Source organism: Crocodylus siamensis, chromosome 1, assembly GCF_052110815.1.
Source record: "Crocodylus siamensis isolate JL-2025a chromosome 1, ASM5211081v1, whole genome shotgun sequence".
In the NCBI taxonomy this organism is placed as follows: Eukaryota; Metazoa; Chordata; order Crocodylia; family Crocodylidae; genus Crocodylus; species Crocodylus siamensis.
This window is the reverse complement of record NC_143395.1, coordinates 116,686,885-116,702,107: the sequence shown is the minus strand read 5'-3', so window position 1 is coordinate 116,702,107 and position 15,223 is coordinate 116,686,885. Positions and strand designations below refer to the sequence as shown.

Here is a 15,223-nt window from a genome sequence, read left to right as displayed (position 1 = left end):
CCAATGTGGGGGACTGGCACATTTGAAAACATCATGATGTCATCAGCGAGGTTTGGGCTGCAGTGTGGGGGAGGAATGGAGCCACAGATAGCGCTCCCTAGCAGCGGGGCAATAAATGGGCAGCTGCCTGCCTAATTACATCTATTAATTAATTAAGACCAAGGCATGGCAGGTGAGGAGGCAGGTGGTTTGCCCAAGAACAGGTGGGTGGGCCATGCAGAGATCAGCCCCGGTAGGCCCCCTCTTACACCTAGCATTAGTCTCAAGGCAGTTTGTTATATAGTAATGGCAGGCCTCGGTAATGTTATGTTATAACAACCATTCAAAACAAGATCGCATGGACCCAGCTGAACCACAGGCTTTACACATCTTTTCATATTTTTATCAGCTCTACATTATTTTCAATATGGGTAAAGCCAATAAAATCTGTTTGATACAGAAGTTGTATAAAATGAACTGATCTTGATGTAGTATTCAGGGATGTGAAATACAAGGTCACATTCAAATACACTTAGGTTTTTTATTCATATGGTGAACTACCCTCAAAGCAAGAAATATCTCAGAGTGGCAGCACATACCATGTATTTCATTTTTTATGACACGGACACATTTTCTTTCAAGCTTAAACTGGATTTTCTAAGGTTAGAGTAGGTAGAAAAAGCAAGGTCTAGAAGTATTTTTAATGCAAAAAACTCAAGAAACAAAAATTATTTCAGCTAAATGGTAGCTAAAGTCAGTGGTATTAGCCAACTAATCACTGCCAAAAGGCCTGCAGCAGTCAGAGATCTGAGAATGTAGTTTCATTCAGATTTAAAGCAGAGTGTTTTGAAGTGATGGATGCTTCTTTTCAAAACAACTTGCCTTCTGAAGTTTATCTGGAAGACGCTAAGACTTGGCTTTTGAATAATGCACAGTGCTTGCTTTGGATTTGAATGTGAAAACACATCATGTGCCTGCTTCACTACAGGCCATAATGTCTCAAAACTCTAGATGTATAAAGAAAAAACTTGTTTCATCTAAAAGGGAGAACTATTTGTTTTATTTTTTTCTTTCCTGCAACTATCTCAAGCATCTTAAAAGTCATGGCATCAGAAAAGCCAGTAGAAAAGTGGAAACGGCTACATTTAAAGAGAAATGCAGGAAACATTACACCAAGGTTGTATTAATGTAACTTCACCTCATGCTAATACATGAGGGTGTCTTTTAGAAAATACACTAATTTCTTGGTGCCCTTACCTCCTCTGTAGCATGTTCTAGTTCCATTTGTAAGCTAGGAATGGAGAAATGAATGCATTTGCTGTTTATATATTTGTTTGTTTGTATATTTACAGCTCCTACTGTAATGGATGTTACCATTTAAGGCTTGATATGAAGTTTACACACCTAAAAACTTAAAATTCCTTTTAAGCCAGAGGTACTGTCTACTCTCTAAACTTTTTTAGAAGACCACACTGGTCCAAACACCTACATTCTGTCCTTCAAAGTAAAATGTGATGTGTTCAGAGCTATTGAACAATTTTAGCCATGAGGATGACACAAGGGCTATTTATTACTTTTGGCGCATGAGCAATTGGGAAGCATATACTTGGTGATCTAATGTACAAAAATGAGTTTGAGAATAGGGGAGGGGAAAGAAGAACAGGAGACAGAGAACATAAGCTTCAAGGATGTAACAGTACATCTTTAGTCAACTATGTCTATGATGCCATTGACAGTGCAGTGAGGCAGCCATGGGCAGCTATGCAGAATAACTTGCAGAAATTGGACTCAATGACTAGTGATAACTCCATCTGGAGAGAGAATTTAGTCCATGATAGGGGAAACCCAAACCTATTAATTAATAAGATATCAATCCATTTTGAAAGGTTCTAAAAGCTCGTGAGAATAGTCTACTTCTCAAAGAAGTCAGGCTCAGAGCCAGTGCTACAGTCTTGAACAGAAGGCAATGAGCCAGATCGTGGTCTCCATTACAATGATCCAAGACTGGAGTGACTTAAATGGAGCCATTACAGTCCTGCCTAATGTAACCAGTGTAAATCTAGCTTAATCATCTACAAATGAATTTTTTTAAGAGTTCAAACTACGTGGGGTAGACAATGGCTTTAAAATGCAATGTATTAACATATAAAAATGTATGCATATATTAAACATTAACAGGTAGCAGGAGGCTTGGTGCTCCTGCTGTTTTAAGAGAAGACAGACTGCAGATGGAGCAGTCAGCTGGTGCTTAAGATGGCAATCAGGAGCCATATGACCCAAAAGGGGCTGGCCTAACAGGATATAAGCCCAGAGCCTGAGCTGAGGTGATAATCTGATCCTGGCAGCTGAGATGTGAAAAACACCTGAACAGCAGGGTGGCAGCTAGGCTCCTGACAAACATCTAAGCTGGGGTAAGTAAACCAGTGGTTTGGGGAGTAAGACAAAGGGAGGAAAGGTGGTCTCAGCTGGCCTGGGAGTGGAGCCAGGGCTCAGAAGATAGGGGCCAAAACCAAAGAGCAGGACCTCAGCCAAATGGTGATGAGAACAAGGAGAGTCTGGGACTGCAAAGGGTGAGAGGCAGAGCCAAAAACTAGTAGCCCAGGAGGGCAAGCAGGTCCAGGGAGCCAGAAGGTCAAGGAGGGCCAAAAGCTGGGAAACTGCTGGGGCCAGGGAGGCCAGAGATCTCAGCTGGCCTAGGAGTGGGGTCAGGGTGTAGAAAGGAGGACTGAAGGCTGGGAGGACCGCCAGTGGAGACCAACAGGATTAGGGACCCACATACCAGAGAAGGGGAGAGCCAGAGGCACAATGCCTCAAGAAGGATGGGATTAGGGTGAGGGACCCAGGGCTTTATCCAGGAGTAGCTATGATGGGCAAAGTGCCCAAGTATAGGCAGAGAGAGACAGGTAGACATGCAAGGCATGGGCATGGTGTTAGAAGCCATGTACTAAGCCCTCAGGGCTCAGAAGATGGGGGCCAAGGTGCTGAGTAATGACACCTAACCGCAAGAGTGGATGAGATCTTGCTCAAGGATCCCAAAGGCAGCCTCCCTTTTCTAAGTATTTATTTCCATCATGGCATGACAGGCAAGCAGAAAGGGGAGAATGCTAAAGGGACTAAGGATATAATAGGAGCAGGGTGACTACCAGGGGGCATCAGGAGCCACCCTTGGGATCCTAGCCTGTTACATATTTTTTTTTTACTTATTTTTGGTATTAATTCATTCTTATGAATCCTGCATGTCATTAAACAGGCTGATGCTTTTCATAAATCTATCCACTGCAGTAACAGCTCTAAAAATATATTGTGCCTCTCTGAAAATTGAAGGAAAACAGGCAGTTCCTTTCTCCTACTATAAAGTCTGGAAACTTTATGTTTATTTTCATGTTAGGAGGCTAATCACTATTTCAAGTCCAGCTAAATGCTTACGTCATGTAAGCCAGTTTTCCCTTCTAGTATTGCCTTACTTCCTGTTTGGGACAGCAACATTCCATTTTTCCGTGTTATTTCTAGGAATTCAAATATAAAGAATGAATCTTATGACCCTGTATTGTCATCCCTCTCAGAATACAAAAATAGTCAGAAACTCATGTTTCTGAAGAACTTCATGGGACAACGTTTTTTTTTGGCTATAGCAGCAGATTTTTATCCACTCTAATCTTTATACTGTGAAGAAATCAGCCATACAGGGACACAAGAGAGTGAATTCAGGATGGCATGTCTGTTCTAACTCCAGATTTCCTTAACTTCATTTTGGCATTGTTTTCTGTGGTTACAATTCCTACTTTTTTACAGTGACAATGAAATAACAAAGACATGACTATAGGCATGATAGGGAGTCATGGTATTAATTTCTTTCATGAATGAAAATTTAAACTGGTATAAATAGAGAATATAAGGTGGGACAGCTGTATGCCTTGTGGTTTCTCCTTTTTTTTAGTTAGCATGAATGGTCTCTAGTGGTTAGAGTGCTATTCGGATACTTTGAGAGAGACATAAACCCACATATCCCATATCTCACATTTTTTTCCTGTGCAACCACCGGTAAGTCACTTAAACTGCTCATGCCAGAGTATCCCATTGGCAAAATGGAGTTCAACTTTTCTATTTCACAATGATACTGAAATACATTATATGTAGTCCTATTAGGTATCTCTGTATTTTTGTAATGAGGACCATATAAGTACCTAAGATAGGCAACTAATTCTATACCTGATAAAGGAGGTAGCAAACAGGATTTTGTACTCAAGTTGTAATAAGTTCTCTGAAAACTTGAAACTGATGTCAAATGAGTGATCTCATCCCACAAAAGTACATTGTTGTACTTGTCATTTAAAAAATGTTTAAACTAGCTCCCAGGAAGCCTGCTTCCAGAATTTGGTCCCTTTTTTGTGATCAGCCATTTGTTATTGTAGGGTTGTTTGAAATGTGTTTGTATGAACCCGCTGGTTATCCTTATTTTAAGGGAACAGAGCCAACAGACTGTATCTTGGAAACAAGACAGATACAAACAATTATGGTCCATGGACTTTGCAAAGAAGGTGGGACTCATTTCAGACCGACCAACCTTGACATAATTCCTTTACAAACTGAATGAGTCCAACAACAAACAAATATTCTTCCCATAATGGTTTTCAAAGGAAGTCTTCAATGCATTAGCATATAGAAATGGTGTGCAAACACAGCAAGCCAAAGCTGAACAGCAATATAAAGAATTAGTGAAAACCTGAATGGAAATATTAGTTTAAACATAAAAGTAAGCATTCCAAAAGCAGTCAGGCAATGACAATTGCTTTACAAAAATGTTATTATACTGTTAAAAAAACCTACAAAACCCTATACAAGCAGCAATTTAACTCTAATTGAAGATAAAAGGGAAAGAAGATTATCACCTGTGCTGTGTATCTAACTTTCATTATGCTCCTTAGCTAGAAACATATATAGAACAACATTAACTTGTCTCTTTCTTCAGCACAATATGCAGATCTCTGGAACAGTTGGAGCACAGTCATTAAATACTCCCTGTAAATTAACTAACTCAAAACATCAGACTGGTTTGTTCATGCAATAACAAACATGTACTGAAAGGGGCTACAGTTCAGGAGACCATTTTGATCCCTTTGTCTCCAAGGACTATGGAGGAGAGTGCACCATGAACTTAATGCACTTAGTTCAGAACAAATAGCTCCCTACAGGTATATCTTCAAGTAGTAGATTCACAATGAATGCACAGACTCTGGGGAAGGTGTTTTATCTTTACCCCTGGCTGGAAGAAAATTCAGTTGCCCACAGCTACCTCGAAGAGGGAACACTACTTTTGGTTTTTCATCCACATTGGCTATGGGGGTTGAAGCCACACAGAGGGCCACAGAACAAAAACTCAAATGATGCCACCAAAATAATGTGGCACCAAAATAATGAAAACAAAAGCCATTTTAAATTTTACAATATTACAACTCTGCTGGCAACTTTACACCTTTACTGAAATAAGCAATCCTCATTATACAATAATGTGACTCCTTCAAAACACAGAAAAGGAGCCATTACTACCTCCTGCCTTTCCAATCATACAATGTCTCTCACTTATCCAAGCCAACACACATATAGTAGGTAGTTTTGGCTTTCTGCTTTCGCTTGCTGGAGTTCATGCTAATGCTCAAACGTTGTGATAACAGGCTTCTTTGATAGCAAGAGGACGCAAAATGCATCTTAAGCAAACACACAAAACCACTGCTCAAAATGGAGAACAAGATTTTTTTGTTAAGGCTTAGTGAGAAGCCTTAATGAGAAGCACAGGGAACTTCCCACTGCCAACACTTCCCTTTCAATAGCTGTGTCTCAGTATGCCTGGTACCAGCCTGAGGAGGCAGTGGCTGCGCAAGACTACAGTGGGATAGGGAGCCTGAGGAAGATGGGGTCGAAAGGGCCTGCGGTCTTAAGATTCCAGTAGAAAGAAAATGATCTGGAGATTGCTGCTTTTATGAACTGGTAGATGATATTGAATACAATCTACCAATCATAACAAGAAGCAATGGGTCTGCTAAACTGGGTGAGGTGAAAGAGGGGAGATGGAAGCAGAGTGACCATGCAAAGCAGGAGTGAGAAAGACAAGCATGAAGTGGGTCCATCTTTTGACAAGGCACAGAGGCAAAAAAGGGTGCAGGATTGTGTGCACAAGGCAGCTGCGAGTGTCAGTGGCTGTCTTTGTTGTCATTACCGTTCTCAAGGTTCTCACTGCTTTCGTAGCAACCCGAATCCCGGGGGGAGCATCCACTTAGGCCCTGGCCTTCTATGAGAAGTTTTTCCTGAGATCCTGATTGGTCGCTGTTACCTGGAGGAGGTGAGAAAATAAAATGAAAGTGCCATTAAACAGGGCATATGGGGCAGTTCTTTGATGTTAATCTCCTGCTCCCAAAACAGCTATCCTTACACTGCTGCACTTACTACATCATGCTAGGCTTGCCAGGAGATAAAGTTATATGGAATATGGTCACAGTGGGAACAAGATACTATACAACAGCTTCATCTTAGTGCATGCAAACAGTAACCTGAATAGTGAAAGTGCAATAGAGACTTCTTAAGAGTAGAGTGACAAAGGCTTGAGAGGGGAGCTACAGCAAGAGTGGATCCAGCCAAAATACTAGTTATTTTCCCCAATGGCAGGGGAGAGCACTGGGATATTGGTAGTAAAAAATCCCCAGTGCGCAAAATATACTGAATCGGGCTTTGCTGTATTTAGTGCTTAGGGCTGGGTCAAATGTGGTGTTCTGTAGAGGAACTAAATTCAGGACTGTAAAAAATAGAACACCTGACTGCATGGGGCAGGGTTTTAGTTTACATTGCAATGACTTTCCTTCAACAAAGGCTAGGAATTGCTACTTTAATGCCTATTCTTAGAGCATGAAAAAGTAATTATGGAACAGAGTGTAGACCAGCTTCCCAGCTCCAGCTCTAGTTGTGTTCTCCCCACTGCTATCACCCTTTCACAGCAATGGATGCTATTCTCTGCAATCCCATTTCCAAATTCAAACTATAATTGAAGGTCACTAGAAAAATGACTACTGCTCAAAGCAAGTATCATGAATCTTGCAAACAATGAAGGAAAAGAGCACATTTGGCTTGCCCATTAGGTAACAAAAAGTATTCCAAAACAGAGGAAAAACTGAAAGATTCTCCTTTATTTTTCCTGGTGAAAGATATGGCTCCCCAGAAAATGTACATGTAAGGGAAAAGAGGTCAAAGGAAGGTGAAGAAATATTTTTCTGTTTGTGAAAATACAGACCATACAGCAAACGTAATTAGACCCACTCTCTGGGTTAGCAACACTTGTTTTCAGGATAAATTAATCCAAGTTATTTTTATGACTATAAATCTTGCTGCTCTGGTAACCCCTTAATAGCAGTGCTCAAGCTATCTTGCCCCATGGACTGGATCCCATGTGCAGGGCTGGTATGTGGGATAGCTTCATGGGTACAATCTGACTCCGCATGCTTCGATCTGGCTGTGTACCAGCACAATCTAATTCACAGGGCAAGTCATCTGGCTTGTGAGGCTTCCCATGGGGCTGGAAATTGGGCATCAGGGGAGAAGCAGTTAATTCTGCCACTGCTCCCACAGTGCCAGATTTCCAGACCCATGGGGAGACAGGAAGTCTTTAATAACTTGAAGTTTGCAGTCTGGTAGCTTGATTCATTGAAACAAAGTGGTTGCAGGTGCCTTGAAACACATGGACATATGGACTTTTGTGCTGCTTCAAACTGAGACTTTTAAAAGAATGGAAGACAGGGCAGAGATGTCACTAATAGACTAACTGAATCAGAGATGCATAAGCTCTCGTGAGCAAAAGCAATTCCTCAGATGCTAATAGGTTCACAGATGTTAGGGGCTGGAAGGGACCTTACAAGATCATCGGGTCCAGCCCCTCTGCACTTGGGTAGGAAAGACTGCTGGAGTCAGATGACCAAGCTGGATACCAAAATGCTTTTCATGAAAGCTTATGAGTCTCTGATTCAGTTAGTCTATAACAGGGGTGTCAAACTCATCTGGCTCGTGGTGAGTTTGCACCTGGAGGGTATATAAGTGGTGCAGCGGTGGTCTTAGGGCTGGACTGAACCCACAGACTCCCTCCTTCACCTGCCCTCCCCTTACATACCAGATCTAGCTCCCGTTCCAGCTGGTCTAGAACCCTTGCTGTATGTGGTGCAGATCCCAGAATGGGTGCTGCGCCATGTGTGGTGCAGTCTGAAGGGGGTGTGTGCATGTAGCTCTGATCCCAGACAGGCTGAAGGAAGCACCACACTACACAAGATGCCTGCTCCAGCCAGACTGCACCACATGTGGTATCTGCTTCTGCTTTTCCAAGACCTGCACTGTATGAGGCACTTGTAGTGCAGCTCGTATCCTGGCCTCTACCCATAGAGCTGATCTGGCCTGAACTGTGCCCCATGTAGGTCTGCTCAGACCCAGAAGCAGCACCAGGGGCTGGATGGCTGGGTTCCATGGGCCAGATCTGGTGTACAGGCCATGTGCTTGATGCTTCTGGTCTACAAAGTGCAATTCTAACCTGCCTTCTTCTTGCCTTCAGACCAACAAAGCTAACTACCTCTCTCTTCTTTTAAAAGAATGAAAATGTCATGTCACTCGGGGGCTGATGAGTGTCCTTGAATGTTATATATACAGTTCACAAGACAGCAGAGCATGTGTGAAAAGTCTGATACAATAAAAGACAAATGTTAATCTGTTAATCCAAACTTTAATCCAAATGTTAACTCCCTGAAAGCCTAGTTCTAGAATACCACAGAAATGCCTGGAAAAGATGGCTGCAGCTGAGTTTCTACACTAGATTTCTCTCCCAGAAGCAGTCTGGCCAGCAGAGAACTGGCAAAACCCCCAAATCTTACTGTCATATTCCTGTAAGAGTTCCACGGCTGTGAGGAGGACGGCTCTATGTTCAGGGTCTCGGATATTGAGCTCATCCAAGTCTTCCTCCTCTAGCAGCTTGAAGGTGTCCAGGTCTTCATAACCATTGAACAGAAAAGTGGGCATGTGCTCCTGTGGGAGGGAAACAGATGAGCTGCAGGGCAAGGCAAAAGCTCCACCAAAAGAGGAAAAAATAAAGTTCAGCCAATCCATGCTTCTCTAGGCAGTTTCTTCTTTAGTACTGCCTTCTAGGGGGGTTTTGTTTCCTACTAGGATTCTTATTTTGCTATTCTTGCAACTCCTGTTGCTGCTTTTGTTTTAACAGATTCCAGCCTCTTTTGGGTTTTACTAACAAAAGATAGAAAACAAGGGTATCAACAGGTTACTGATAAGCAAAATTTAGTTGCGATTTAGTTGGAAGTAGTATAATCCATATAGTACTTTCTTATTGAAGGAGAAGTCCATATTAAACTTTTATTAAAGCACACCGTCTACATGAACAACATGTTTATTCTCTTGAAACTTTAAATTTTGAGAGCCCACATTTTCATATCTGACTTAAACTTACTGAGTTAAGAGAAAATTCAAACATACACCCTCAAGTAATGCTTACACCTTGTTTTTGGAAGGCAAAATGAAGAGAAAAGGGAAATTTTCAAGGACTGAACAAATGTAACTGCTTTGTCCCACGAGAATTGCACATACTTGCAGGATTAATGGAGCAGATGCTTTCTTGCATGCTCCTAATGCAGCCACCACCAAATTTCATAGCTAGCACTGAAAACACTAGCAGCTGTAGCAGGAGGAAGCAACAACCCTTGGCTGTTCTTTTAATTGCCTAGCTGCTGGTCCTGGAAAATTCACTCCCCAGCAGCAGCAACAGCAGCAGCAGCAGCAGGGCCTGCCCTGGCAGCAGCTTGAGGATGTCCCTGTACTAAAGTGAAATGGAGGGAGAAAGGAAAAGCAACATTACATGTGCTGGACAGGAGGGTAGTGCAGTGAACACATGGAGTTCCCTAGCTGCTTGTTGCATCTCCAGAGCCAGGCTTAGGGGTGAATGAAGTGGGCAACTGTCCATGGCACCATGGTCAGGGGGGTGTCACACAAAAATGCACAGGAGTGCTCTATCCCCGCACCACCCCAGCCAATCAGCAACCCATTGCCTGCAGCCACTGGAGGTCCAGCCAGGGGTAGATCCACCCCTCCCACCCCGCTCTGGGCCCTAAGAGTGCAGCCTCCCACAGTACTGGGCCAGGAACAACTGGAAAAGCTTTTGCCTCCAGGGATCTGCAGCTCCACCTGCACTGTGGCCCAGGCATTTGGTCCACCCCAGAGCCATGCAACTCTGCCCAAAAGGGGACAAGGAAGCAGTGCAGGACACCAGAGCATGGCCCAAGCCAGTCAAGGCAATCTGTACCTGTCCCAGGAGGGTGTCTGGCACAGACCAGGAGCACTCTGAAGACCGGACAACCCTGTCTGGTATTCAGGTCCTCACTGGGCTCACTCTAAGCCTGCCTGAGCCTTGAGGCTTGCTGTAGGCATGTGCTGATTTAAGCGCAGCCCCTTGGCCCTGCTCCCTGCCCACTCTGAGCATGAAGCTCCCCCAGCCACTGCCTTGGCCCTCTTGGTAACCTGCTTCCGCCATCAGACTCCTCCCAGCCACACCAGATGCTGTAGCCCACAAAAGCAGCATGTGTCTTGTTCTTGACCTCTGGGAGCCCACATAAAGCAGCCTGTGTCCTCAAGAGCCATCTGTCAGGGTTGAAGACGCTCAGGCCAGACAAGGAGCTAGCCCCCATACCCTGGGTGCAGTAAAGTCCCCAGGTGGGGCTAGCCTAGGCTGAGCAGGTAGAGAGCTGTGTCAGGCTCCCACTGTGTCCCAAGATGCCCTTAGAATCAAGGCTGGCAGGGAATTAATGTTGCCTGCCCCCAGCTGCACTACTCTAGGCAGGGAGGAGCCAGGCAACTCGTGGGGCCCTGCCAGTACACAGCCCACTCTGTGCAGCCCAGCACACCCCAGTGCACGGGCCTGGCTCGTGATCTCCTGAGCTGAAGATCTCCCTCCCACCTGCACCTTTCCACAGAGCATGGGGATCGCAGCCTCTAAGCTCTGGGTCTGGCTGTGCACTGGGAAAGGGACAGCCTCAAGCCCTCTTAGGCAGCTGGCAGAGGGCAAGGGGGAAGGGAGCCAAGAGGGGGGTGGAATGCCAGGGAGAGGGTTGGGGGCACCAAAATACAAGTTTGCCCAGGGCATCATTTTCCCTAAGGCAAGCTCTGTGTGCTTCTTCACTCAAGGCACACATCCCCTTTTCCAGGAGATAATTTTCAGAAAAAAGGTGTGCGGTATGTGAGAAAATACGGTATTTGTTGTATGATGCAACTAGACACCTGATGCATTCTTCACAATGGCAAGGCACTGTCACAATTCTGTAATAACTTTCTGTTGGCAGTCTGGTAGCTTAATTCATTCACTGAAATAAAATGGTTGCACGTGCCTTGAAACAGATGGACATACGTACTTTTGTGCTGCTTTAAACTGAGACTTTTAAAAGAACAGAAGAGAGGGCTGCTTACAGACTAACTAAATCAGAGACACATAAGCTTTTGCAAGCATGCTTCATAAGATGTTTGTGAGAAGTAAGACAAGTGAGCTCTTTCTCACAAAAGCTTGTGTGTCTTTGATTCAGTTATCTATCCTGCCTTCTGCCTGACTTCAGACTAAAATGGCTAACTACCTCCCTCTTTCATTTTTTTAAAGAACCAAGTTAAACAAAACAATCCAATAAAAGGATAACATTTTGAAGCTGCCAACATCCATGTTAGGGTCCGTTACAAATATGAAGGAACAACGAGCTCTGAATTATTTTAAAAACAGCTAAAGGAAATTGTTAACATTCTGGTTAAATACTTACTGGTAAATAGATTAATAGCTGAACACAGGCAAGCCAACGTTATTCATATTATAGAGCAGGAGTGTCAAACTAAACTCATGGCCTGGGCTGGATCCAGCCTGGGGCAGGCACTGGCAGTGGTAGCTCTGGCACTGGGCATATCGTGGTGGAAATTCTGGCTTTGGCCACATGCCCCCATGCTGGAGCCAGAGCTGCGACTGCCGTCATCTGCCTTGTGCCACGGCACAGCTCCAGCTCTGGCATGGGGTACACAGCTCTGGCTCTAACCCAGAGCACATGCCAGTGGCAGTGGAAGCTCCTCCAGAATTCGTTGGAAGCAGGATCAGTGGAAGAAGAAGCATGCCCATGTCAGTGCAGATAGATGAAGTGGCCAGAAAGGAAACGGGGCTGTATCAGTCACCTCCTGCCACTAACCACTGTGTCCATCAGCACTCAAGGGCCCTGGATTCTGTGGTAGGACATCTCCCACTCCTGGGCCATGCCTCCCTGACTTTTGCTGGTCTGATGAGCTGGGTAGAGCAGCTCTGCAGGCCAAATATGGACTGTGGGCTGTGCTTGGCACCCCTGTTACAGAGCATATAAACATCATAACAACCAATAACACCTTTCTAAACCTTTAGTATGTTCTTAGATTTAGAATCCACTTTCCTAAAAGAGCTTGCTACGTAGATGTACAATGTCACATAGATGCACAACATGTCATCTCTTTAATAACCAAGCAGGAAGGATAAACTACCAGCAAAGCAGTTCATCTCCATCTTATTTGAGTTTGAGCATCCTGGAACATGGACTAGGAGCTTTCTTATTAAAGAAACAGTAACCTAATATATATACTATGGAATTTATTAGTGCATTATCTCATTGCCACACTGTGGAATTAATTATGATCCTTAAGTGTACATAACTGCACCCCACAGTAGTCTATTAGGCTGGTCTGTTATTATTATTATGCAAAAGAATAGCAGTAGTGAAAACTGAGGCCTGATTCTCCTCCCATTAAATGAATGGGGAAAATTCCTTTGGTTCAGGATTTGGTTTGGTGATGGATTCGTTTGGATTGACTGATTTCTATAGATCTAGGGCATAATATTGAGGCAGACCCTGCACTGATGGGACCACCTATAGGATGCATGTTGTAGGATATAGTCTTACGTAGCCTGAGCAAATGGTGGCCTGGAGCAATTGCCCCACCTTCCCGTCTACATCTGCACTCAAGATTTGGATTGCCCTTTGAAGTGTTGGAAGACTTTCTTGACCCAAGAGTGTGTACTCACTACCCACAAGATGAAAGATAGAGAGAATGGGAACTAACCTTTAAGTTGATCCGATCAAGGAGATCCTCAACAGATTTGGGCTGAGGTGGTCTCCCTTTTCGTCGTCTTCTTGTGGGCCTTTTTGGCTTCTCTTCCTCCTCATTTAATACATCCACATATATAAATTTGAAAGTGCCAACTTTGTTGTTCAACAGGCCCATCCAAGTGCCCATGGGAGGTTTGCTGATTATATCAATGATATCACCTTTCTGTAGGCCCAACAAACAAGGATGGGACAGTTAGACATATTTTCCTCTCAATTTTGTGGCAAAGTCTTCATTCTGACTGTTTTTCACTTATGAAGAATGTATCATCAAAACATGTCAGAAGGATTTGCAAACATCATCTCACCATCTCCTTTTGAGATGTGTATTTACAGGTGGGAAAAGAGGCAAAGAGTCCAAACTATTTGCCCGAATTGACCTAAGACCAGGTTCTAACCCTGGCTCTATGTCTGGAATAGATCCCAAAAGTACAGATGTTTGCAGGTTTTCACCAGTAGTTCTCCATTGTCTATGGATCATTGCTGGTCTGTAGAGAACTTGCTGACATTCCTTAGGCTGTGCTGATCTCCAGCTGTTATTCCAGCTTTATGAGACTATTAATGGCCAATGTAAATTAAAATAGATTTAAGTTGCTCTAACTAAGTGCATGTGGAGTAGAGCTCTGGCTCTTCAGGTGGGTTGACTTTGATACAGGGACTTCAGGACTGGGAACATGCAAAGGTGAATGTTATACTATTTTTGCACCTGCCCTCACCATACACTTGCCCTTGATGGACTAGAGCAGTGTTTTTTTTTCGTGGACCACTTGAAAATTGCTGAGGCTCTTGGTGGACCACCTAAACTTATTTTTGTTCTACAAATCAAAGCACACAACTCATATTTCAATATCAGTTGTCTTACAAGTACAGATATTCTTGATTGTTCTGCAACTTTTCTGTGGACCACCTGAATGGAGCTCATGGACCAGTGGAGGTCTGTGGACCACAGTTTGAGAACCTTTGGCCTAGAGTATATTTGGGCCCCCCAAACAGCTGACTCTAGTTGTCTTTAACAGGGATTAGCAACTCTTAGAATTTTTAAGATGCCATGGTGATGTGGGCCACATGAGAACACTGATAGATAGATTAGGTTAAATAAAAGAAACCTGTAAATCCAAATAAACTAAAGGGACTTATTCATGAAAAGTCATGATCTAGCTGGGTAATATGATATGATGTTAGGGGTTACAATAACTGAAATTACTTTCTAAAAGATGCTTTGAACAGATTCACCCTTTCCCACCTCCCAACAATTCTGAATAGTACTCCCATGCCCCTTCCTGAATCAGATGGGTTATTCTTCTTGCCTTTTGCATGGAATTATCTTTGAAAATTCATAAAATCATAGTAAAGCAGGGCAGGAAGAGACCTCTGGAGGTCATCTAGTCCAACCCCTGCTCAAGACAGGATCATCCCTGTCCATACCGTCCCACACTAGTCCATGTCTGACCCATTCCTAAAACTATACAAACAACCCAGCTGCACAGCTACAAGGCATGTTGCCCAGAGACACCAAAAACACCCTAATAGGCCACAAGCAAAGCAGCAGGCCATGATTGCTAATGTCCCACTGCTGAAAGGATTGTTAACATACACTCAAGAGAGCCAAAGAGGGCCATGGACTCTGCTGCAGAAGCCCATCTACCCACTCCAGCCTGTGCCAATCTGACCATGGGGTAAAATTCTTTCCTGACCCCAAATGTGGTGATTGAGCCAATCCTGAGTAAAAGGGCAAGACCCTCAGGAACACTGGCACACCCTAGTGTCATTTTTGATGATTTTTTTCCCAAATCTTTGCACAATGGAAATGAATGTACAGTGCATTATTGTCAGTTCTAGCTAGTAATTAAAACTCAACACCACCTCAGATTCCAACTCGCTCCTCTTCCTATTTCTTTCTCTGGTATTAATAATCTTTCTTAGGAAATATTATGCATTACATACCTATAGTTTATGGTATTTGTTATCACCTAAGCAATACCTAAGTGCATGTTGAGATTCCAGAACAAGAGAGGCAGGAGGGTCACTATGTGTACTTGCTAAGCTCAGTAAGCATGGTA

General features: G+C 43.6%; 1 protein-coding gene across 11 annotated transcripts in view; it reads right to left on the bottom strand.

Moving 5' to 3' along the window:
* SASH1 (SAM and SH3 domain containing 1) overlaps positions 1–15,223 on the bottom strand; it is an 840,287-nt gene that overhangs the window by 12,232 nt on the left and 812,832 nt on the right. For all 11 annotated transcript variants that reach the window (XM_090041059.1, XM_090041065.1, XM_090041073.1 and 8 more), the window contains 3 exons: positions 13,120–13,329; positions 8,877–9,027; positions 6,194–6,307 (listed from right to left, as the gene is read on the bottom strand). In XM_090041059.1, coding sequence (XP_089897185.1) covers positions 6,194–6,307; positions 8,877–9,027; positions 13,120–13,329 — 475 coding nt within the window. The remainder of the gene's footprint in view (positions 1–6,193; positions 6,308–8,876; positions 9,028–13,119; positions 13,330–15,223) is intronic.